General features: G+C 36.1%; 2 protein-coding genes and 1 non-coding gene across 3 annotated transcripts in view; all 3 read left to right on the forward strand.

Moving 5' to 3' along the window:
• Positions 1-8146, forward strand: part of EFCAB5 (EF-hand calcium binding domain 5) — a 155488-nt gene extending 147342 nt beyond the window's left edge. The window contains exon 23 of the mRNA XM_006165478.1: positions 7599-8146. Within this exon, the coding sequence (XP_006165540.1) occupies positions 7599-7792 (194 nt within the window). The 3' untranslated portion in view covers positions 7793-8146. The remainder of the gene's footprint in view (positions 1-7598) is intronic.
• An 11236-nt stretch (positions 8147-19382) lies between these two features.
• NSRP1 (nuclear speckle splicing regulatory protein 1) overlaps positions 19383-22937 on the forward strand; it is a gene marked incomplete at its 3' end in the record, with an annotated part of 53659 nt that continues 50104 nt past the window's right edge. Inside the window, exons 1-2 of the mRNA XM_006165491.1 lie at positions 19383-19439; positions 20594-20687. Coding sequence (XP_006165553.1) covers positions 19420-19439; positions 20594-20687 — 114 coding nt within the window. The remainder of the gene's footprint in view (positions 19440-20593; positions 20688-22937) is intronic.
• On the forward strand, positions 19670-19728 carry MIR423 (microRNA mir-423). Its single transcript, NR_130595.1, has one exon. It is a non-coding gene; the product is annotated as a microRNA mir-423 (primary transcript).

The following is a 22937-nucleotide window of genomic DNA, read 5'->3' on the forward strand; positions in this document are numbered from 1 at the left end:
TCTTCAGATCCCCCTTGCCCCAGCAGGGCATCTCCCTCCCCTTCCCCCTTGGAGAATCATGATGGTGTTTTTTTGAGGAAGCTAGTGATGGTGAGAACACTGAGGCTCCAGCCTTAGCCACCACACTGCCTTGTCCTGACCTGGGGGACAGTCGAACAGGTTTCCTGAGGGAAGGAGTGAGAGACGAAATGACGCAGTGTTACAACACAGAGATGACGCAGTGTTACAACTCTTCAGGGTCCTCCGTTTATTGTGGGCAGCACAGAGACAACACAGTGTTACAACTCTTCAGCGTCTTCAGGGTCGTCTGGTGATTGTGGACCAGGGATCGTGGTTATATACATGTTGGTGGGTCGTAATTGGTTGTAAAAGGTGGGTTATGATTGGTTGTAAAAGATGGGTTATGATTGGTTGCTTTGTGGACCAATCATGAGGTGCCGGATATGCAAATCTGAGGGATTCTAGTGGCCAATCAGAGTATGGTTTTGAAGGTGAGGTTTTGAAGGGAAGCCAATCATGGCTTTTGGCATCGTGTAATTGCTCTCTGAGAAACCCGCGATACTCGCTGGTGCGCAGCCTCCCACACTGCCTGACTGACCTGAACCAAAAAGTATCTTGATGGTTTTAGTGTAGAATGAGAAAGAAACAGAGGGGCCAAGGTTGACCTGTGCAGTTCAGAAGGATGGAGTTGCCTTCAACCGAGATGGGGAACGCTGTAGGTGGGGAAGACTTTGGCCAGAGGAGATGGAGTATCCCAGTTTTTACATGCTGCATTGGAGATGTCTACTTGATATCCAAGTAGAGCTATGAATACGTAGCTAGATAAATAATTCTGGGTTTGGAGAAGGCTCCAGGCTGGAAATACCAAATTGGGATGTATCATTAAATAGGTGATCCACAAAGGAAGGAAAGGAGACTGAACAGCGATAAGTTTGAATGTTGTGCTAGAAAGAGGAACAAAGAAATGGAGTAAATAGAAGAGGAAATGGGGTCAAAGGAGTTTTGCTTCCAAAAAGAAAAAAAGAAAAAAAAGTTTTGCTTAGTTTTGAAGCTGGGACAGTTAATAGCAAGTTTGCAATCCTGTAGGAAGTAAGAAGCTGACAATGTGGGAAAGAAGAGAATTCCTGAACCAATATTATCCTCAAGTAGATGAGGGAGGATGGGATCTGTTAGGTAGATTGCTTCTACTTTCTTTTCTTTTTTAAAGAATTATTTTATTTAACTTTATTTATTTATTTATTTTCATTTGACCAGAAAGGGACAGAGTGAGAAAGAGAGAGACAGAAAGAGAGAGAGAGAGAGAGAGAGAGAGAGAGAGAGAGAGAGAGAGAGAGAGAGAGAGAGAGAGAGAGAGAGAGAGAGAGAGAGAGAAAGTGAGAAAGCAAGCTGCCAGGTCCAGGACTCGAACCATGGTCGACCATGTGGGAGTCTAACACGCCTAAACACTATGCCACCTGCTGGCCCCAATTGCTTCCGCTTGTATAGGAAAGTTGGAAGCAGAGTCACCGGCTGAAGTGAGGATGAGAGAGGATGTGTCGGGGCTTTGAGGAGATGAGAGTAGGAATGAAATACTAGTGTTTCTCTTTCCGCAGTCTCTCTATTCCTGTGATTCATGTCTTCTTTGATTCCTTTATATTTGTCTCATAGTAGGACTTTAGGAGTGAGCAAAGCCAATGCATGTGAAAAGGAGTAACCATTCCATTTCTTTCAGATTTTAACTTGGTGGTCTCCAAAGTAGAGGGCAAGCACCTCAGAAGGTTTTATATATAAATATCCTTTGGGGTGTAGTAAAAACATCGTAGGACCTTTATTTAGAATGGTTTTTGTCTCAGTATTATCTAATTCCTATCTTTTGTTTTAAAATGTTTCGGGACCAGCAGTTAGCATAGTGGCTATGTTGCTGGACTCCCATGTACTCGACCGCGGTTCGAGTCTTAGACCCTGTGGCTTAAATTCATGCCAGGCGCATGTGCGTGCGTGCCCAAGATCCCGAGAGGAGAATGGAGGAGAAGGGATTGCAGTGTGGCCATCCCCCCTGGGGGGGTGACTTCTCGCTTTCTGCCTCTCTGTCTCTCTCTTTCTGGGAGTACACGCGCCCTATAGCAAAAAACTCTCAAAAAAAACAGTTTTAAAATAGGCCCAGAATTAAGGTGGCTGGATCCCAGGTGGCTAATTGTGCAAGTCCTGGACCCAGCTGCTTGGGAAACATGCCATTCTCCTCTCAGCATTTTGGACATTCATGCGCAAGGGCCTGGCGCGTTGTTCAAGTTGCCAGATCCAACCCTTGAGCCACTCAGTTGGCCATGTGGGATCCAGTTGCCTTAACTACTATACCACTGGCTGCCTGGGACTTGAAATTTAAGTTGTTAATTCTTTTTGCTTTGCCCATCTTTACTAATCGTCTATAATTCCCTAAGGGTTATATTCAATTAGTCTAATGTTAAAGCAGGGATCCATAAATGGAGCTTTAATTTAGAATTATCTTATTACAGTCTCCAATTTTAAGGCTAGTGAATTCCCTATGTAATTAAAAGTCTGGTTAAGCTAGAAACTACAAAAATACCGTAATAAAATATTTCTGAATTAATAGGTCTACAAACAGATCTAAAGATTGACTCAGCAGTCTTTATAGCTATAACTTTTGCCAAGGCAAAGAAAAAATGATAACTTCTTATGGATATGAAATAGATAAATAAAAGTAGTGTAACTGCTTGAAAGAATTCCTAAGTTTGCTAAAGCGCTCTGTCGTCCAAGTTGCAAAAATTTGGCAACTAGGCGCCACAAGAGGGCAGTAGCGCTCAAGCGTTTAGGGGGAACGCAACTGAGCCCCCGAGGCTGCTTCATCAGAACAGTGAATCGTTAGAGCCGGTTAACCCATCAATCTCCGGAAGCGACAGGGAAACAAGAACCGCTGCCCAAACGGGTTCGGTGCTTCTGTCCCAGGTAACAATAAGACAGGAAATAAGCAAGAAGGGCTGATGAAAGGGAGCGACCTCGCTCCCCATCCTCGTGTCCTCAAATCACCATGGAGATGGCAACTAAATAATGGCTGCAGATGGGGTCTGTTCATTTGGATGTTCAGATAAGAGCACTGTGGCAGGCGGCAATGGAACAGAGCTCTTAATGGGGATTTGCGAAAGACAGAACAAAAGCTGTGGAAAGCAACAGAGCTGTTTTGTCTCAGAAAATTAGTTGGGACTGATTTCAGGACTATCCTAGAGTGAACTTTTATTTTATTTAGATTTATCATATTGGAACATTAAGGTAAACCAATCTTTGGAAACCTTGTAAAGTTTCCAGGAAGCTAATTAGTACAAAGAGGGATCAATGAATACAAATGCGCCCTCAATATTTTAGGTATGTATATTGATTAGTCTAATATTGCTCATAAAGTAAGGTGAATCAGGTATTTGTAATGTGCTCTCATGATGAGCATCTGGTTCTGCTTTTATTCATAATTGTCACTAATGTTACTGAGCTATAATAGATTATAGAAAGACTTTCAGTGTTTGAAAAGTCTAATCCAGTTATTTCTTAATTTAATGTTTCAATTCAACATTTATTAAACACTTACAAACGAATGAGAAAACACAGTGCCCCTAAGTGTGTGTGTATGTGAGTTAAAAGAGAAAGAAAATTTTGGAAAATTAATTGTGTCCACGTTTGCTTGCCAGAGGGTACGTGTGCTTGACTGAGAGAGGTAGAAAGCACCATCCAGTGGGGCATGGTGACACCACAGTCCTTTTTTCTCCATTCCTCCCTTCTGTGAGGATTTTGGGCATATCTGTAAATGCATGTTTTTTAAGCCACTGGGGCTGAGACTTGAACCATGTTTGGCCATGTGGGACCTGGCTCCCTATGCAAAAATGTTTCACCACTGTACTATAAGGCTGGCTCTTGCAATTTTACATTGTTTTTTTTTTTTTCAAAATTTTTTTTTTTTTTAAATTTTTTTTTTTTTTAAATTTTTTTTTTTTTTAAATTTTTTTTTTTTTTAAATTTTTTTTTTTTTTAAATTTTTTTTTTTTTTAAATTTTTTTTTTTTTTAAATTTTTTTTTTTTTTAAATTTTTTTTTTTTTTAAATTTTTTTTTTTTTTAAATTTTTTTTTTTTTTAAATTTTTTTTTTTTTTAAATTTTTTTTTTTTTTAAATTTTTTTTTTTTTTAAATTTTTTTTTTTTTTAAATTTTTTTTTTTTTTAAATTTTTTTTTTTTTTAAATTTTTTTTTTTTTTAAATTTTTTTTTTTTTTAAATTTTTTTTTTTTTTAAATTTTTTTTTTTTTTAAATTTTTTTTTTTTTTAAATTTTTTTTTTTTTTAAATTTTTTTTTTTTTTAAATTTTTTTTTTTTTTAAATTTTTTTTTTTTTTAAATTTTTTTTTTTTTTAAATTTTTTTTTTTTTTAAATTTTTTTTTTTTTTAAATTTTTTTTTTTTTTAAATTTTTTTTTTTTTTAAATTTTTTTTTTTTTTAAATTTTTTTTTTTTTTAAATTTTTTTTTTTTTTAAATTTTTTTTTTTTTTAAATTTTTTTTTTTTTTAAATTTTTTTTTTTTTTAAATTTTTTTTTTTTTTAAATTTTTTTTTTTTTTAAATTTTTTTTTTTTTTAAATTTTTTTTTTTTTTAAATTTTTTTTTTTTTTAAATTTTTTTTTTTTTTAAATTTTTTTTTTTTTTAAATTTTTTTTTTTTTTAAATTTTTTTTTTTTTTAAATTTTTTTTTTTTTTAAATTTTTTTTTTTTTTAAATTTTTTTTTTTTTTAAATTTTTTTTTTTTTTAAATTTTTTTTTTTTTTAAATTTTTTTTTTTTTTAAATTTTTTTTTTTTTTAAATTTTTTTTTTTTTTAAATTTTTTTTTTTTTTAAATTTTTTTTTTTTTTAAATTTTTTTTTTTTTTAAATTTTTTTTTTTTTTAAATTTTTTTTTTTTTTAAATTTTTTTTTTTTTTAAATTTTTTTTTTTTTTAAATTTTTTTTTTTTTTAAATTTTTTTTTTTTTTAAATTTTTTTTTTTTTTAAATTTTTTTTTTTTTTAAATTTTTTTTTTTTTTAAATTTTTTTTTTTTTTAAATTTTTTTTTTTTTTAAATTTTTTTTTTTTTTAAATTTTTTTTTTTTTTAAATTTTTTTTTTTTTTAAATTTTTTTTTTTTTTAAATTTTTTTTTTTTTTAAATTTTTTTTTTTTTTAAATTTTTTTTTTTTTTAAATTTTTTTTTTTTTTAAATTTTTTTTTTTTTTAAATTTTTTTTTTTTTTAAATTTTTTTTTTTTTTAAATTTTTTTTTTTTTTAAATTTTTTTTTTTTTTAAATTTTTTTTTTTTTTAAATTTTTTTTTTTTTTAAATTTTTTTTTTTTTTAAATTTTTTTTTTTTTTAAATTTTTTTTTTTTTTAAATTTTTTTTTTTTTTAAATTTTTTTTTTTTTTAAATTTTTTTTTTTTTTAAATTTTTTTTTTTTTTAAATTTTTTTTTTTTTTAAATTTTTTTTTTTTTTAAATTTTTTTTTTTTTTAAATTTTTTTTTTTTTTAAATTTTTTTTTTTTTTAAATTTTTTTTTTTTTTAAATTTTTTTTTTTTTTAAATTTTTTTTTTTTTTAAATTTTTTTTTTTTTTAAATTTTTTTTTTTTTTAAATTTTTTTTTTTTTTAAATTTTTTTTTTTTTTAAATTTTTTTTTTTTTTAAATTTTTTTTTTTTTTAAATTTTTTTTTTTTTTAAATTTTTTTTTTTTTTAAATTTTTTTTTTTTTTAAATTTTTTTTTTTTTTAAATTTTTTTTTTTTTTAAATTTTTTTTTTTTTTAAATTTTTTTTTTTTTTAAATTTTTTTTTTTTTTAAATTTTTTTTTTTTTTAAATTTTTTTTTTTTTTAAATTTTTTTTTTTTTTAAATTTTTTTTTTTTTTAAATTTTTTTTTTTTTTAAATTTTTTTTTTTTTTAAATTTTTTTTTTTTTTAAATTTTTTTTTTTTTTAAATTTTTTTTTTTTTTAAATTTTTTTTTTTTTTAAATTTTTTTTTTTTTTAAATTTTTTTTTTTTTTAAATTTTTTTTTTTTTTAAATTTTTTTTTTTTTTAAATTTTTTTTTTTTTTAAATTTTTTTTTTTTTTAAATTTTTTTTTTTTTTAAATTTTTTTTTTTTTTAAATTTTTTTTTTTTTTAAATTTTTTTTTTTTTTAAATTTTTTTTTTTTTTAAATTTTTTTTTTTTTTAAATTTTTTTTTTTTTTAAATTTTTTTTTTTTTTAAATTTTTTTTTTTTTTAAATTTTTTTTTTTTTTAAATTTTTTTTTTTTTTAAATTTTTTTTTTTTTTAAATTTTTTTTTTTTTTAAATTTTTTTTTTTTTTAAATTTTTTTTTTTTTTAAATTTTTTTTTTTTTTAAATTTTTTTTTTTTTTAAATTTTTTTTTTTTTTAAATTTTTTTTTTTTTTAAATTTTTTTTTTTTTTAAATTTTTTTTTTTTTTAAATTTTTTTTTTTTTTAAATTTTTTTTTTTTTTAAATTTTTTTTTTTTTTAAATTTTTTTTTTTTTTAAATTTTTTTTTTTTTTAAATTTTTTTTTTTTTTAAATTTTTTTTTTTTTTAAATTTTTTTTTTTTTTAAATTTTTTTTTTTTTTAAATTTTTTTTTTTTTTAAATTTTTTTTTTTTTTAAATTTTTTTTTTTTTTAAATTTTTTTTTTTTTTAAATTTTTTTTTTTTTTAAATTTTTTTTTTTTTTAAATTTTTTTTTTTTTTAAATTTTTTTTTTTTTTAAATTTTTTTTTTTTTTAAATTTTTTTTTTTTTTAAATTTTTTTTTTTTTTAAATTTTTTTTTTTTTTAGAATTTTTTCTTTATTAATGATAAGGTGTGTCTACACAGCTGTGAGAATGAGAGAAATGAGCACCTTCCACCAGGTCTGGTCACACCACAAGATCCTTCCTCCCATTCTCAGCTCATTGGATCCTGGGCGCACATGTGTGTGCCTGGCATGCTTCAGGCTGATCGGAACGGGAGTGCAAACCACAGTTGCCATGTGGGATCTGTTTTCTCTTGAACAGCACATTACTGCTATGCCAGAGAGCCAGCCCTAAATCGTTTGTAAATTATATCCAAAAGAACGTATCTTTACAACTTACTTTTTGTAGTCAATACTTTTTTGAAATTTTTTTCAATAACAATATAGGTAGCTATAATGTTTTCATTGTTAATTGCTGTGTAGTATTCTATTCTGTGAATATACCTAAATGTAACTATTTGTATTCCTGTAATTACATATTTAAACATGATGTTGTGCTTTTTCACTAAAAACATATCTAGTGAAGTGTTTTTTTTTTTTTTTTTTTTTTTTTTTTTTTTTTTTGGGGTTTTTTTGCTATAGGGCTCGTGTGCTCGCTAGAGAGACAGAGAGTCAGAAAGCGAGAAATCACTCCCCAGGGGGCATAGCCACCAGGTCCGAGACTCAAACCACAGTTGACTACATGGGAGTCCAGTGACATAGCAATTACGCCAACTGCTGGTCCTCATATCTAGTGAACTTTAATTACAATATTGGAACTTAGAATTTTAGTAATAAATACACAAAACTACCCACACTGACTTTTTTTTTCCCCTTGATGCAGGTCATTCCCGAATGGAAGTGTGGAAATTCGGTAATATTGTCATTGAACAGCTGTATCACTGGGTACACATCTGTTCCACTCTCACTGAGCTGAGTAAAAAAATGAACAGTGCTATTAAGCCTCCATTGCCCTCCAAGAATGACAATTACATTTATGTGAAAATGCGAGGGGAGAGTTCGCCAGAGAATAGTTAATGGAATGGGCACTGTATTTAGGATACTTTGGACGTATTAGATTTTGTTAGCAACAAAATATTTTCAATTGGAAAGGAGTGCCACATTGCTACTAGACATTTACCTCAGCACTTTCTAAAACCAAAAATACTACCCAAGAAGAAATTTTATCTAAATAGAATCCAGTTAAGGTAGCCATAACCTAACATATATAAGAGTTAGAGAATGTATTTGGAAGTTTCCTTTTAGTTTGAGCTGTGTATCTGCTGGGGGACTACTATCCTTGATTGGATAGTTTTTCATTTATATAAAATAAAGACCAAAATAAAGACCAAAGATTTAGAGTTTGAAAAGATGTCAGTGTTTACACCAAAAAGTACCAAATAAATAATAAAGATTTTAAGAAATGAACTGTGAATTGTGTTTCTTAGAATTATTTTATTTGTCATTATCGTTAATTTTTTTTTCTTTTTTTTTTGGAGAGGGTTTTGCTATAGGGCACATGTGCTCGCCAGAAAGACAGAGAGAGATAGAGATAGAAAGTGAGAAATCACCCCCCAGGGGCGATGGTCACGCCGCAATCCCTTTTCCTCCATTCTCCTCTCGGGATCTTGGGCACGCATGCACACGCGCCCAGCATGAGTTTAAGCCACCAGGTCCAGGACTCAAACCACGGTTGACTACATGGGAGTCCAGCGACATAGCCATTATGCTAACTGGTGGTCCCATTATTATTGTTAAAATTGATTAGAGAGAAGAGTGTAAAAGTGAGAAAGCAAGCCGTCAGGTCTATGACTTGAACCTTGGTCAGCCATGTGGGAGTCCAGTGCTTTGACCATCACACACACCACCTGCCGACCCTGAACCATTCTCCCGAATTTTCTAAAAACTTATCTGAACACTGCCTCTTTTCTCTTACCATCTCTCCCTTGCCTTAAAAACGTACAAGTCAGGGGACAGCAGGGGGCATGGTGGTTTGGGAAATGGACTCGCACATAGCCAACTGCAGCTTGAGGCTAGGACCTGGCAGCTTGCTTTCTTGCTTTCCGTCTCTCTATGTCTCTCTCTGGTGAGTTAAAAAGTAATACTAGTAGTAAATAAAATTAGATAAATAATTCTTTATTTGAGAATTATTTTTTTAACCTTTATTTATTTATTTTAATTCGACCAGAGAGGGACAGAGCAAGAGAGAGAGAGTGTCCCAGGTCTGGGATTTGAACTGCGGTCAGCCATGTGTCCCGCACCCCTAACCACCACGCCAACTGCCAGCCCCAAGATAAATAATTCTTTTTTAAAAAAAAACCTTAAAAGTCATTTTAATGAACAGAAATTAATGTGGGAAAACGTCTAAGACTCAGAAAAAAGAAAATACTTTTTTTAATAGACAAAACTCTCAAGTACAAAAACTACAAAAAGAATTTGTACTTGTTTAAAGCTTGTTATTACAGCAAACTTTACTGTCTGATGTGAGATTGCATCTTTGCAATAAGATATCTGATGACAGAGTCCATTTTTTAATAAAATTTTGGGAAATTAAACTTTATTTTCTTTATTAGGTTGACAAAATGTGATGTGTTCCAAACATCTTATAATTTGAGAGTGGAGGTCCCTTGTTAACCTTTCTGATAAGATGGCAGTGTTATTACTAGTCCTCATCTCTTGATGCTCACATGCCCTGTTTTAACCTATCAGGCCGTTTCTTATTTGGAAGAGGGCTTTTAGGGGCACTTGCAACAACGTTTCTAGGAATGCTGTTCTTGAAGATATTAAACTGATAGCGGCATATCCTGATGACTTCAGAACAAGCTCATACAAAGCTCATAGTGAATACAAATGGCATTTTAGGCAGCAAAGAAGAGACGATTTTGCAGGATGCTATGTTTTTAGATCAATATTATGGAATTAACCGAATGGCTTCTAGGTTAATGGTAATAAACAGTAGACATTTGCACAGCACTTTAACTCGTCTGAACTATTTTCACATACAAACTTATTTCACTCTCCCAATAATGTGTAAAGTAGGTAGTATTGATGTCATTTCCATTTTACAAATGAGGAAATCGGCTCAATGAGTGAGTTGTTGGGCCAGCTGGTGGCGTGGTGATCAGGATGGATGGATCCCATGCATTCTACTGTGCGATTCTAGTCCTGGACCCAGTGGATTGAAAAACACTTGAGGGACCAGCAATTAGCGTAATGGCTATGTCACTGGACTTCCATGTAGTCGACTGCAGTTTGAGTCCTGGACCTAGTGGTTTAAACTTAAGCTGGGCACGTGTGTGTGTGATCAAGATCCCGAGAGGAGAATGGAGAAGGGATTGCAGTGTGGCCATCCCCCCCTGGGAGGTGATTTCTCTCTTTCTGTCTCTCTCTGTCTTTCTGGCGAGCGCACGTGCCCTATAGCAAAAAAAAAAAAAAGAAAGAAAGAAAGAAAGAAAGAAAGAAAGAAAGAAAGAAAGAAAGAAAGAAAGAAAAGAAAAACACTAATAAGCGGCAAGGTGGACCTAAAATCCATTCATCTCAATTTCTGGTTTATTTATTGCCCTTCATAGCATTCAAAACATCTCACTAACACTTTCCTATCTTATTAGGGTAATGATGACCATGCTATTAGTCTTCTGGAAACTACTGTAAAAGTAAGCAACCAATATGCCAGATCGGTTGAATTTATTTAACTATCATTCAAGTAAGAAAAATGATCCCTTCGGGCCACCCAGTGGCATGGTGGTTAGGGTGCTGGATCCCACATGACATGATAGTCTTGGACCTGGCAGCTTGAGAAACACACTGGGCATATGTGCATGTGTACTCAAATCCCAGGAGAAGGGAGATATGGAGGAGAAAGGATTGCACCATGGACATTCCACCTGGGGTGCTTTCTTCCACCAAACCTCTCCCCCCATCTCTCTTTCACAAGCACAAGAGACCTATAGCAAAAAAAAAAAAAAAAAAAATTAGCCCTTAATACCAACCAGGACCTTAGTTTTATAGTGGGAGGATATTGTTTACATTTGACAAAATTTTCAGTATAGTCCTGTTGCAACACTGCAAATGGTAGGGCACTGCTGGACAACGCCAGAGCTAAGGGGAGGCCTGGGCTTGGATCCTGAACCAACCTAAACGCTCCAGGCTTGGGGCTGGGACAGGAAGGTCACACATGGTGAAACTTCGTCAAAAAAACAGGGAAATCTTTTTCCCTCTCCCTCTTTCATTTAAAAAAAAAAAAGAGTCAATAGATAGATTTATATCTAAATCAATTTATTTCACTGCTAATAGATTTACTAATTATATTTATATACACTTCAAAAGCTTAGATTTGATTAGATTTTTAAAATTCGCGACAGTACATGCATCCGTGAGACAGAGAAGCACCTTCCACAGGGGTCATCGCATCATGATCTTCTTCCTTCAGTCCTCCTGGCCAGGATCCTGGGCACATGTGCATGTACCTGCCATGTCTCCAGGCCAGCCAGAGCAGGCACCTGAACACCCTGGTCAGCATGTGGCTTCCAGCTCCACAGTCCGTAAGCTACTGGCTATGCCACAGACGCTGGATTAGATTTCTATTTGCTCTTTCCTTGCAGCTCATAGGTTAATAGTGACGCTGTATACAATAGACCATCCCCAATCTACTAACTGATGAGATCATTTGTAGGTAATTTAGGGAATTTATTATATAAAAGATTACATGCAATGCCACTCCCACAAAGTCCCACCCCACATCAACTCTGTTCTTATTCTCCTTCATATAATCCTATTATAAAGACCTCTCTTAACTGACCGGATCAGTGAATTAAATATTGCAAATTTCTCTGACCTTCAACATGCTACTTAGCCTCATAGGTGTTCCATCTCCCAGTCATTAATCATACTCTATCTCCGTCTATTGCCTGAATTTAGACTGTGCTTCCCACTGAACTCAACCAATGAGGCCTCTGTAGATGGCAAGGTTTTGTTCAATGTGACTCTTGACTCTCTAGTCACATCTGTTTGAATCAGAGTTGATCCATTACCAAAGTCCAGCTGTTTGGTGTAATGGCCTAATGTAAGAAGCGTTAAAACCTTGAACAAACCAACCTGGAAACTAGCAACAGCAGCAAAGTCTTAATGGAAAGGCCAAGTGTCACAGGCCTTAAAATTAAAGCATATTGTCTTCTAGACATTACAAATTAGCAAAAGCTACAGGTAGGGAGGAGGCATAGAGTGAGTGGTTGGTTCAGGAAACAACCGGTACAAAGAGCGGCAGAGACTGAAAGTAGAGAAGTTCACATTAGTAACATTAATGCTAAAAAATTAAAAGGGAGGCCAGTAGGTGGTGTGGTTAAGGCAGCTGGATCTCACTTGGCTGACTACATGGTTTGAGCCCCAGACCTGGCAGCATGCTAGGCATGTATGTGTGTATCCAAAATCCTGAGAGGAGAATGGAAAAGAGAATGCAGCGTGGCCATCTTCCCTTGGGGGTGATTTCTCACTTCCTCTCTCTCTCTGTCACTGTCTCTCTCCAGCAAGTGTATGCACCCTGCAGAAAAAAAAAGAAAAAAATGAAAGATCCTTGAGTTTGTGTACCACTATATTTTCAATTGCTTTGGATCCAACTCCCGTCTGCTGCTCTGTTCCTGAAATCTCATTTCTAGAAGTCTATTGCTGCATAATCACCAGGGGGATGGTAGTGATGAGACTTTCACTGGTTTACCCTTTTTCAGTCCTTACAGTATTTCGAATTCCCAAACCAAGGCTGTGCTCTTGATTCACCATGCAGTTACCACCACTGCCGCAGATTCTGCCAAATGACTGAAGAACCCTCTTCAGCATTGCATCTGAGAAACCAATCTTCTAGCTTTGGGAAAATCCCGCTACTGCTGCTTCATTATGATATCCTAAAGGCAAGGGGAAAATACAGAATTCAATATACCAGCCCCAAACTCGCATTCTCTAAGATATTGAACTTTCCACAGGGCGAATTTGTGTAACAAATTCACCATTCATTACCATCAAGAAAGAAACAGACAGTCCTGGCAGGAAGACTTATTTTTCACTCTTTTTTTTTTTTTGGAGAGATTTTCACTGTAGGGCGCGTACGCTCGCCAGACAGACAGAGAGAGACATAGAGACAGAAAGCGAGAAATCACCCCCCAGGGGGGATGGTCACGCCGCAATCCCTTCTCCTCCATTCTCCTCTCGAGATCTTGGGCACGCACGCACACGCGCCCGGCGTGAGTTTTAAGCCACCGGGTCCGGGACACGAACCGCGGTCGACTACGTGGGAGTCCAGCGACATAGCCATTACGCTAACTGCTGGTTCCCTTATTTTTCACTCTTTACTCTTTTTATTTAAAACAAAGTTAACACATGTACATAGGGTCTTCCTGTTGCGCCAGGTCTGTTGAGAACAGAGTGTTTCCCAGCCCCACCTCACCCCTGCGTTTCCTGCCTCTGAGTCAATGACTTTCAATTTTCTTAGCTCAGAAACTGGTAAACAGCCCACAGGCCATCCTTGGCCAGCTACCTGTTATGGTTAAATGAAGTTTTATTAAATAGCCATGCCCAGATTACCTACAGCTGCTTTCACATTATAAGGACAGAGTTGAGTAGTTGCCACAGAGACCACATGGCCCAAAAGATCGAAGATATTTACTATCTATTTGCAGAAAATGTTTGCCAACCCCCATGTTGACATGGCCCAAAAGATCGAAGATATTTACTATCTATTTGCAGAAAATGTTTGCCAACCCCCATGTTGACTATAGTTGACAGTTACTACCATATTGTTAAATAACATGCATGACTTTCTGTGTGTTTGTGTGTGTGTGTGTGTTAAGAAATATCTATCTGGGGGCCGACAGGTGGCATGTTGATTAAGGGCATTGGACTCCCACATGGCTGACTATGGTCTTAGAACTGGGAGCTTAAAACTCATGCTGGGCACATATGTGTGCATGCCTAAAATCCCAAGAGGAGAATGGAGAAGGGATTGTGGTGTGGCCATCCCCACGGGGGGTGATTTCTTGCTTTCTGTCTTCCTGCCTTTCTCTGTCTCTCTGGTGAGCACATGCATCCTATAGCAAAAATCTCTCTTAAAAAACAAAAAAGGGGGGCCAGCAGGTGGCATGTTGGTTAAGGTGCTGGAATTCCCAATGACTTACTGCAGTTTGAGTCCTAGACCTGGCAGCTTGCTTTCTCACTCTCCCTCTCTCTGTCTTTCTCTGGCAAAACTCATGTGAAACAATAAAATATAAATAAATAAATATTTTAAAAATTATTTAATTTTATTTATTAATTCATTTATTTTAATTTGACCAGAGAGAGAGAGAGAGAGAGAAATAAAGTGAGAAAGTAAGCCACCAAGTCCAGAACTTGAATTGTAGTAGGACAGTGGGAGTCCAGCACCTTAACCACCACGCATCTGCCGGTCCCAAATAAGTAACTCTTTTTTTTTTTTAAGAATCATTTATTTATTCATTTTATTTTAATTTGACTAGAGAACGACAGAGAGAGAGAGAGAGGGAGAGAGAGAGAGAGAGAGAAAGTGAGAAAGCAAGCTGCCAGGTCTGAGACTCAAAGTGTGGTCAGCCATGTGGAAGTGTCCAGCACCTGCTGGTCCCCATACGTAATTCTTTAAAAACAAAAACAAAGACAATAAAGGGGGCCAACAGGCGTGGTGGTTAAAGGGTGCTTGACTCCCACACAGCTGACTGTGGTTTGAGTCCTGGACCTGATGGCTTGCTTTCTTACTCTCTTTCTTACTCTCAATTTGTTCTTCTCTGGTCAAATTAAAAAATAAATAAATAAATAGTTAAATTTAAAAAAATTAACTTCCCCAAAATTTAGCTTCTTCCTTAATATCACACACACACTTCTGTTCCCTCCATTATTCCCAGTATTATTATGTGGTTATTTAAGTTAGATCAATATTCAGTGTTTACATTATCACAATTATGTGTGCTTTTGGAAGTTCAACCATGTAGTAATTGCAATGATTTTCCATTCTTAGATATTTTTTTTCTTTCCCTGGAGTTAATGTCAACAGAAATGGGAGTGGCCTAAATATCATACTAGCAGGTTTGAGAGCAAACAATGTTTTGATAAGTTAGTTCATAATGAAAAAGAAGTCAATTAATTAAGAAGACATGACAATCTTATCTATTTATATACCTAATAATGGAGCTTCAAAATACATGAAACAAAGACTGAACTTTAAATGCATAGAAACAAAAAGTGGGGTATTAGTTGCCTAGGGCTGGGAGGTTTGGGGGACACTGTGAGTGACTAGTCGATACGTGATTTCTACTGGTACTAAGAAAGTATTCTAAAATTGATTGTGGCAATGGTAGTACAACAAATATATTAAACACTATTGTATCTTTTAAGTGAGTGAATTACATATGTGAGTTATTTCAATAAAGCTGTTTAAAACAGTATTTTAAAAGGTACTATACCGGAGGGAAATCTTGCAAAGATAGGAAAATATAAGAAATGGTAACTATGAGGTCATCAGGAAAGTCATGACATATTTTTATATGCAAAAATACATGACTTTCCTGACAACCCAATATCTGGGTAAAATCTTTCCTTACTTAAAAAAACTTTTTGGGGGAGGAAATTTTTTTAAAAAGGTTAGTTTGGGGAACCAGCAGTTAGTGTAATGGCTATGTCGCTAGACTCCCATGTAGTCGACCGTGGTTCATGTCCCAGACCCAGTGGCTTAAAACTCACGCCAGGCGCGTGTGCGTGCGTGCCCAAGATCCCGAGAGGAGAATGGAGGAGAAGGGATTGTGGCGTGAACATCCCCCCTGGGGGGTGATTTCTCGCTTTCTGTCTCTCTGTGTCTGTCTGTCTGGGGAGTGCACGCGCCCTATAGCGAAAACCTCTCCAAAAAAGAAAAAAAAAAAAAAGGTTAGTATGGAACCAGCAGATGGCGGGATAGTTACTTTACTGGACTCTCACGTGGACAACTGCAGTTCGAGTCCCAGACAGTCCCGGCAGCTTAAACTCATGCCAGGCATGTGTGTGTTCCTGGCCAAGATCCCGAGAGGAGAATGAAGAGATTACAGCATGGCCATCCTGCCTGGGGTGTGATTTCTCACTTTCTGTCTCTGTCTTTCTGGTGAGCACATGCACCCCTATAGCAAAAACCTCTCTTTAAAAAGAAAAAGCTTAGTTCGTTTCTTTTATTAGCTCATACACAACTACTTATCCTCCTCTGGAAGGACAAGTAGTTTGCTGAAGCAGTAGGTCAGACATTTGCTACATGAATGTCTGTTAAAATGGCTGGCCATAAACATGCTGCACCACATTCATCCGAAGGGCACTCTCAAAGGCGACTAGTTTTGCCATTTTTGTCCACCTTATAGTATTTCAGGACAGCCAGCTTAACCTTGTTTCTTTTATGCTTATTCTTCTTGGAAGTAGCATAAGACATCTTTACGTAGCACCATCAAATCTCAACACAAGATGAAATGTGGACTCTTTAGCTGTTGTAGTGAAATAAAGTAGGCCCATCTTCCAACTGCTTGTCAGCAAATATCAGTCTTTGCTGATCAGGAGGAATTCCTTATCCTGGATTTTGGCTTTTATATTTTCTATTGTATCTGACGGTTCAACCTCAAGAGTGATGGTCTTCTCCGTAAGGGTTTTAATGAAAATCTGCATCTTGGTGGAGGTCCCACCACAGGTGGGGATGGGGGTTTCCCCTGAAATTTTTTTTTTTTTTTTTTTTTTTTACCATAGGGCATATGTGCATGCCAGAGACAGAGAGAAACTAACAAATCACCCCCCAGGAGCTGGGGCCAACTGGTGGTGTGGTGGTTAAAGAGGATCCCACATGGCCAACAGGGCCAATGAGTCTGGACCAGTGGCTTGGAATACACACCAGGAACATGTGTGTGCCCAAAATCTCAGAGGAAAATGGAAAAGGAATTGTAGCATGGCCATCTTCCCTGGAGGGGGTGATTTCTTACTATCTCCCTCTCTTTCTCTCCAGTGAGTGCACATTCCCTATAGCAAAAATTAAAATCAGTAACAAAAAAAAAATTGACGGATGGGCTAGCCCTGTGGCCTTGTGGTTGAGGGAGCCAGATCCCACATAGCCAACCAGGCAGTTCAAATCCTGACTAGTGCAGCTTGAAAAACACACCAGGGGGACCAGCAGTTAGCATAATGGCTAGGTCATTGGACTCTCATTTAGTCGACCGCGGTTCAAGTCCTGGACCCAGTGGCTTAAACTCACTCTGGACGCTTGTGCATGCATGCCCAAGATCCCGAGAGGAGAATGGAGGAGAACGGATTGCGGCGTGGCCATCCCCCCTGGGGGGGGAGTGATTTCTCGCTTTCTGTCTCTCTCTCTCTCTGTCTGTCTGTCTGGCGAGCGCACGCGCCCTATAGCAAAAACCTCTCCAAAAAAAAAAAAAAAACAAACCCAGCAGGTGGGGCGTGCCTAAAATCCTGAGAGGAGAATGGAGGTGAGTGCAAGTGCCATATAGCAAAAAGAAAATCTCTCAAAAAAATCAGGTGAGGCTGGCAGGTGGCATGCTGGGTAAGGCACTGGACTCCCACATGGTGGGCAATGATTTGAGTGCTGGACCTGGTGGCTTGATTTCTCACTTTCTCTGGTCAGATTTAAAAAACAATAATAAAAGAAAATAATTCTTTTTTTTTTTGGAGAGATTTTCACTGTAGGGCGCGTGCGCTCGCCAGACAGACAGAGACATAGAGACAGAAAGCGAGAAATCACCCCCCAGGGGGGATGGTCACGCCGCAATCCCTTCTCCTCCATTCTCCTCTCGGGATCTTGGGCACGCACGCACACGCGCCCAGCGTGAGTTTTAAGCCACCGGGTCCAGGACACGAACCGCGGTCAACTACGTGGGAGTCCAGCGACATAGCCATTACGCTTACTGCTGGTTCCCAAGAAAATAATTCTTAAAAACACACCAGGCACACATAGATGCATGTTCAAAATTCTGACAGGATGGAGAAATGGATGAGAAGGGATTGTGATGTGACCATTCCCCATTGGGGGATGCTTTCTACCTCTCTTTCTCTCTCTGTGGTGAATGCACATGCCCTCTGGCAACTTAAGAAAAAAAAAAAATACCCAGCTAGTAGTGTGGCCCTTAAGGCAGCTGATCCCACATGGCTGATTGCACAGTTCATCTCTTTCTCCAGTACCTGCATGTGCCCTCTGGCAAAACTTTTTTAAAAATGAAAAAAAGTACTGCTATAAGCCAACAAGAGGGGTCAACTTACAAAAATCAGTGGGTGAATCATTAAAATTTCTCTTATTCCAAAAGAAGGCAAAAAAGCCGGAGTGTAGAGTGGAGGTGGAAAAAGATGACAAGGAGAAAAATAGAAACCAAATAGTAACTACATTTACAATCACTTTAACAAAAATGTTTTGAACACCCAAATTAAAAGAGATTGTAAGACTGGGTAAAAAAGACCCATTGTATGTCACCAAGAAGAGATTTAATTTGAATATAAAAACAGAAAAAGATTAAAATAGGTTCAAAGGAAAAGTATGGAAAAAGGTATCGCTCTGGACTGGCAGATGGGAGTCATGGTTAAGGTGCTAGACTCCCACGTGGCCGACTGAGATCCAGTTCGCCAACCTGGTTGCTTGCTTTCTCATTTCCCTTTCTTTCTCGTTTTCTTTTTTTTTTTTTTTGATAGTTACCTTTATTATTTTTTATTTATTTTACTTATTTTAATTGATCAGAGAAGGAGAGAGAGAGTAAGAGAGAGACAAAGTGCGAAAGCAAGTCCGCCAGGTCCAGGACTTGAACCGTGGTCACCCATGCGGGAGTCCAGCGCCCTGAACCAACCGCCACCTGCCGGCGCCACCTGCCAGTTCCCCCTTTCTCTCTTTTTCTGTCTCTCTGATCAAATTGAAAAATAAATAATAGGAAACAAAATTAAGTAATTTTAAAAGGTATATTACACTCACATAAATCAAAAGAAAGCTAGATATATATTAGACAACCTAGTCAATAGGAATAAATAAGGTTGATTCTTAATGATATCGGGATTAATGCAAGCGGACATAATCTTATATGTTTATGTACCGAGTTTCAAAATACATGAAAAACTGGCAGCTGAAAGGAGAAACACAAATCCACAATTAAGTTGGAGATTTCAACGTCCTTCCTTCAGGCTGTTTTGAAATGCGTGGAGACTGGGTGCAGAGGGAATGTGGCTAGAGTTGAAAAACACAAAAGACAAAAAAAGTATCATACGTGACCTTGATTTCCGTGGCCAGGGGCATCATGAACAGTACCATCATAAATCATTTCGACTCTATACAAGGTACTACCAGCATAGTTTTTCGTATTCTGCTTCGTTAGCCTGAATACCCTATGAAGCCGGCCCGGGTCGGGGCTTGAGAATGTGCAATTCTAACACTATCCCAGGACCTCACTTTCCGAACCTAGACCCAAAATTCTTTCATTCCTTTTTCCCGCTGTGATCGCGAGCGGCCGGCGGGCTCCGAGTCAGAGCAGAGGCAGGAGAACCCAACGTAGCCGCTTGAAAGCGACGCAATTGAGCAATAAGAAGCGGTTCCGGGCTGCCCAAAGCCGCGCGAGACTTTACGCGATTACGTCTGTGTTCGCGTCACGTTAGCGTCGGCCACGCTCAGCGGAGACGGCAGCAAGATGGCGATTCCAGGCAGGCAGTGAGTGATCCGGGAGTTAGGGTCAGGCTGGGCGTTGAGAAACCACGGCGACTGTGCTTTTGGCCGAGGAGTTAAAGTGCGCTGGAAATGAAGGGGCTGTCTCGTCAGGGGTAGAGACGGGGAAAACCGAGAAATCCTGAGGAACACATATTCCCCTCCCCCATACATTTTCCAGGATGGAAGCCCGAAGTTTGAGGGAGAAACTTGTGAGGAAATAAAGGAAGTTAGGCTGAGGGGCAGAGAGCGAGACTTTTCTATTTTCCAAAAGCTCGGTCTGAGGCCCCTCAGTCTTGCTTCCTACCCTGCGCTTGAGTTTCTCCCCGGTGGCTGCTCTCGGGGGCAGTAAGAAGAGAGACATTCCTGACTTCCTTAGAGGGCCTTGTTCTTGGCCGACGCTCCAGTCCTCATTCCCACCCTTCGTTCTCGTTTTAGGAATTTTGTGCTTGAGAAGCCACAGGAAAGGGTAGGCCTAAGGGAACTGCGGCGTATGTTGCTGCAAAAGAGACAAATACTGTACGTACGTGGGAGTTTCACCTTTGAAACGTAATCCTTAGTTTGATGCAGCTTCCCGTTATCTCTGCATCTTAAAAGCCAAAAGGTAGGAAAGGAAATGAGTAGGATCTAATGGGATGGTCCGGTCCTTTCATATTGTTTCAGATAAAGCAAGTGAGCTTAATGAGTTGTACTGGGAACTTTTCCCATAGCTACTTGAATGTGTCAGTCAATTTAATCTTTTCAAAGTTTTCATAGGTTATATGATATGATAACCTTTTTAAAACTGTATGTACACAGAAAAACTCTAGCTGTTCTCTTGACTTGTTGACCATGAGGATAATTAGAGCGTTTTTATCTGTATTGGAAGTAAACTTAGCTTTTCACTAATGTCTTTTTAAAAACGTAACCATTACTTCATCTAAAACATTTCTGATCTCTTCATTTGCTTCTCTTTCTTGATTAGAAATTGGTACTTGAGCTTGGCTTGTGTCCATCAATCACTTAAAGTAATAAGAGTTCTTACAATATATTAGAATTTTGAAATAACATAGTTTGTTTTGACTTGGTAGCTTCATCTGGAAGTACTAGATGGTTTTTTTTTTTTTTTTTTTCATTTAAAAATAATGATGTGATTTCTATTTCGAAAAAAAAAAATGCAGGTATGGGCTTATTTTGCCAAAGAAAACACAGCTGTTGCACCCTGTTTTGCAAAAACCATCAGTATTTGGGAATGATTCTGATGATGATGACGAGGTAAGGGAATCTATGTTTTTACTCCTGCATCACTGAAAATCCAAACTTTTTAAAAATTGAACTTGTGAACTTGATGTCTTTGCCTTTGTTATTTGTCAGTACAGTGTTTTTGAAGTATAATTTACAAAACTATCAAGGGGAATATTTAGAGAAAGACACTGTGATTTTCTTTATAATCTAAGACATTTTTCTTCAAAAGCTATGAACTTCAGTTACTTCTGAACATTTATACAAAGTCTTTTCAGACAACTAAAATTGATGTAACAAAATTGTTGGTGTAAATACCCCTAGGAATGATCTAGATGTTACCAGTTTCCTAGTAAGTTTTGTTAGGAAAGTATTTTCTAGTTTGTTAACTGTGCTCTAAGATGATTATTTCTCTATGGGACTACTTTTGTGGTTACTTCTTTAGTATCTGCTAAATGTAATTGCTCAGTTGTAATTATGGTTATGAATAAAATTACCATTGGTAAGTTCTGTGATAATAACAGCATCTAACATGAACATTTTCTATTTCAACAATCCAGTGTTTTCCTGTGAAACCCACAGTTTGTAGCAGAAACATTCCTAAATGTGTGCTCATCTAATACTTCATTTTTTAATATTATTATTATTTTTTTTAACTATTTCTTCAAAGAAAAATCTCAGTGAAACTGGTACTACTTTTGCTCTGGCAGATAAATAACTTTTCAATTTTTATCATATAATAGGATAGGTAGATAATTGAACATATATGATATTTCTTTTCCTCTTTTGACAAAATTAACTTTTATATAGCTCACACTTTTAAAAATTGAGGTATAATTTATATATAGTAAAATCAGCAGATTTCAAGTGAGATTGATGATTTTTGAAAAGTGTCTATGCCGCAATCAAGATGTAGAACATTTCCCTTTCCCCTGAAAGTTTTTCACACCCTTTTGTAGTAAGTCTGCCCCATGCCACTGCTCGTATGATTTCTGTCTCTATAGATTAGAATTTGTGGAATAATGTATCTAGAAAGGAGAGCATTTAGGAAAAGTTATTGTAGATGAGGTTTTAACAGGATTGAGCCATATTGTGGCATACCTTGAATTCTACTTAGGGAATATCAACATTATATTTAAAAGTAGGTTTTTGGTAGCTCAATGATACGATTGCACTTTTATCTCTTGAATTGTGAAACACAGGAGACAGATGAGCAATGAGGGTGAAGATGTCTGTTAGAAAGCGTCTATACTGGGACCAGTAGATAGCGTAATGGCTATGTCACTGGACTCCCACGTAGTCAACTGCGGTTCGCGTCCCGGACCCGGTGGCTTAAACTCATGCCGGACGCGCATGAATGGAGGAGAAGGGATTGCGGTGTGACCATCCCCCCTGGGGGGTGATTTCTCACTTTCTATCTCTCTGTCTCTCTCTGTCTGGCGAGTGCACGCGCCCTATAGCAAAGAACCTCTCCAAAAAAAGAAAAGAAAAAAGAAAAGAAAGCGTCTATACTAGTTAAGAGAGGAAATGAGGATTTTTTTTTTTAAGAGATTTTTGTGGGACCGGCAGGTGGTATGGTGGTTAAAGCGCTGGACTCCCACATGGCCGATTATAGTTCGAGTCCCAGATCTGGCAGCTTGCTTTCTCACGCTCCCTCTCTGTCTCTCTTTGGTCAGGCTGAACAATAATAATAAATAAAAAATTAAAAACAAGTTACTCTTTAAAAAAAATAGGGTGGGAGATATTTTTGCTATTGGGCACATGTGTGAGAAATACCCCCTGTCAGATGGCCACATCGCAATCCCTTCTCCTCCATTATACTCTCAGGATTTTGGGCATGCATAGACATGCACCCAGTGTGAGTTTTAAGCCTCTGGGTCCAGGACTTGAACCAAGTTGACTATGTGGGAATCCAGTGACATAACTGTTATACCATCTGCTGTCCTGGAGATAGGTCTTAACTAGGACAAAGTCAGTGGGAATAAAAGGGGACAGGTATGAGCAATACTACAGAAGTAAATAACTGCAAAGTGTGGCCACCAAATTGAATATATGGGAACAAAAGAGATGAATTGACTATTACTCTAAGGATTTATATTCTGGGTAGTTAAGAAAGTTAGCATAGGAGGGAAGATTTGCTATATAATACGTACATTTACAGTACAATGGGAGCAGCAGATATATATATATGTGTGTATATATATTTTTTTTGGGGGGGGGAGGTTTTTGCTATAGGGCATGTGTGCTCGCCAGAAAGACAGAGAGACAGAGTGAGAAACTGCC

This window comes from Tupaia chinensis, unplaced genomic scaffold (assembly GCF_000334495.1).
Source record: "Tupaia chinensis unplaced genomic scaffold, TupChi_1.0 Scaffold143921_1, whole genome shotgun sequence".
In the NCBI taxonomy this organism is placed as follows: Eukaryota; Metazoa; Chordata; class Mammalia; order Scandentia; family Tupaiidae; genus Tupaia; species Tupaia belangeri.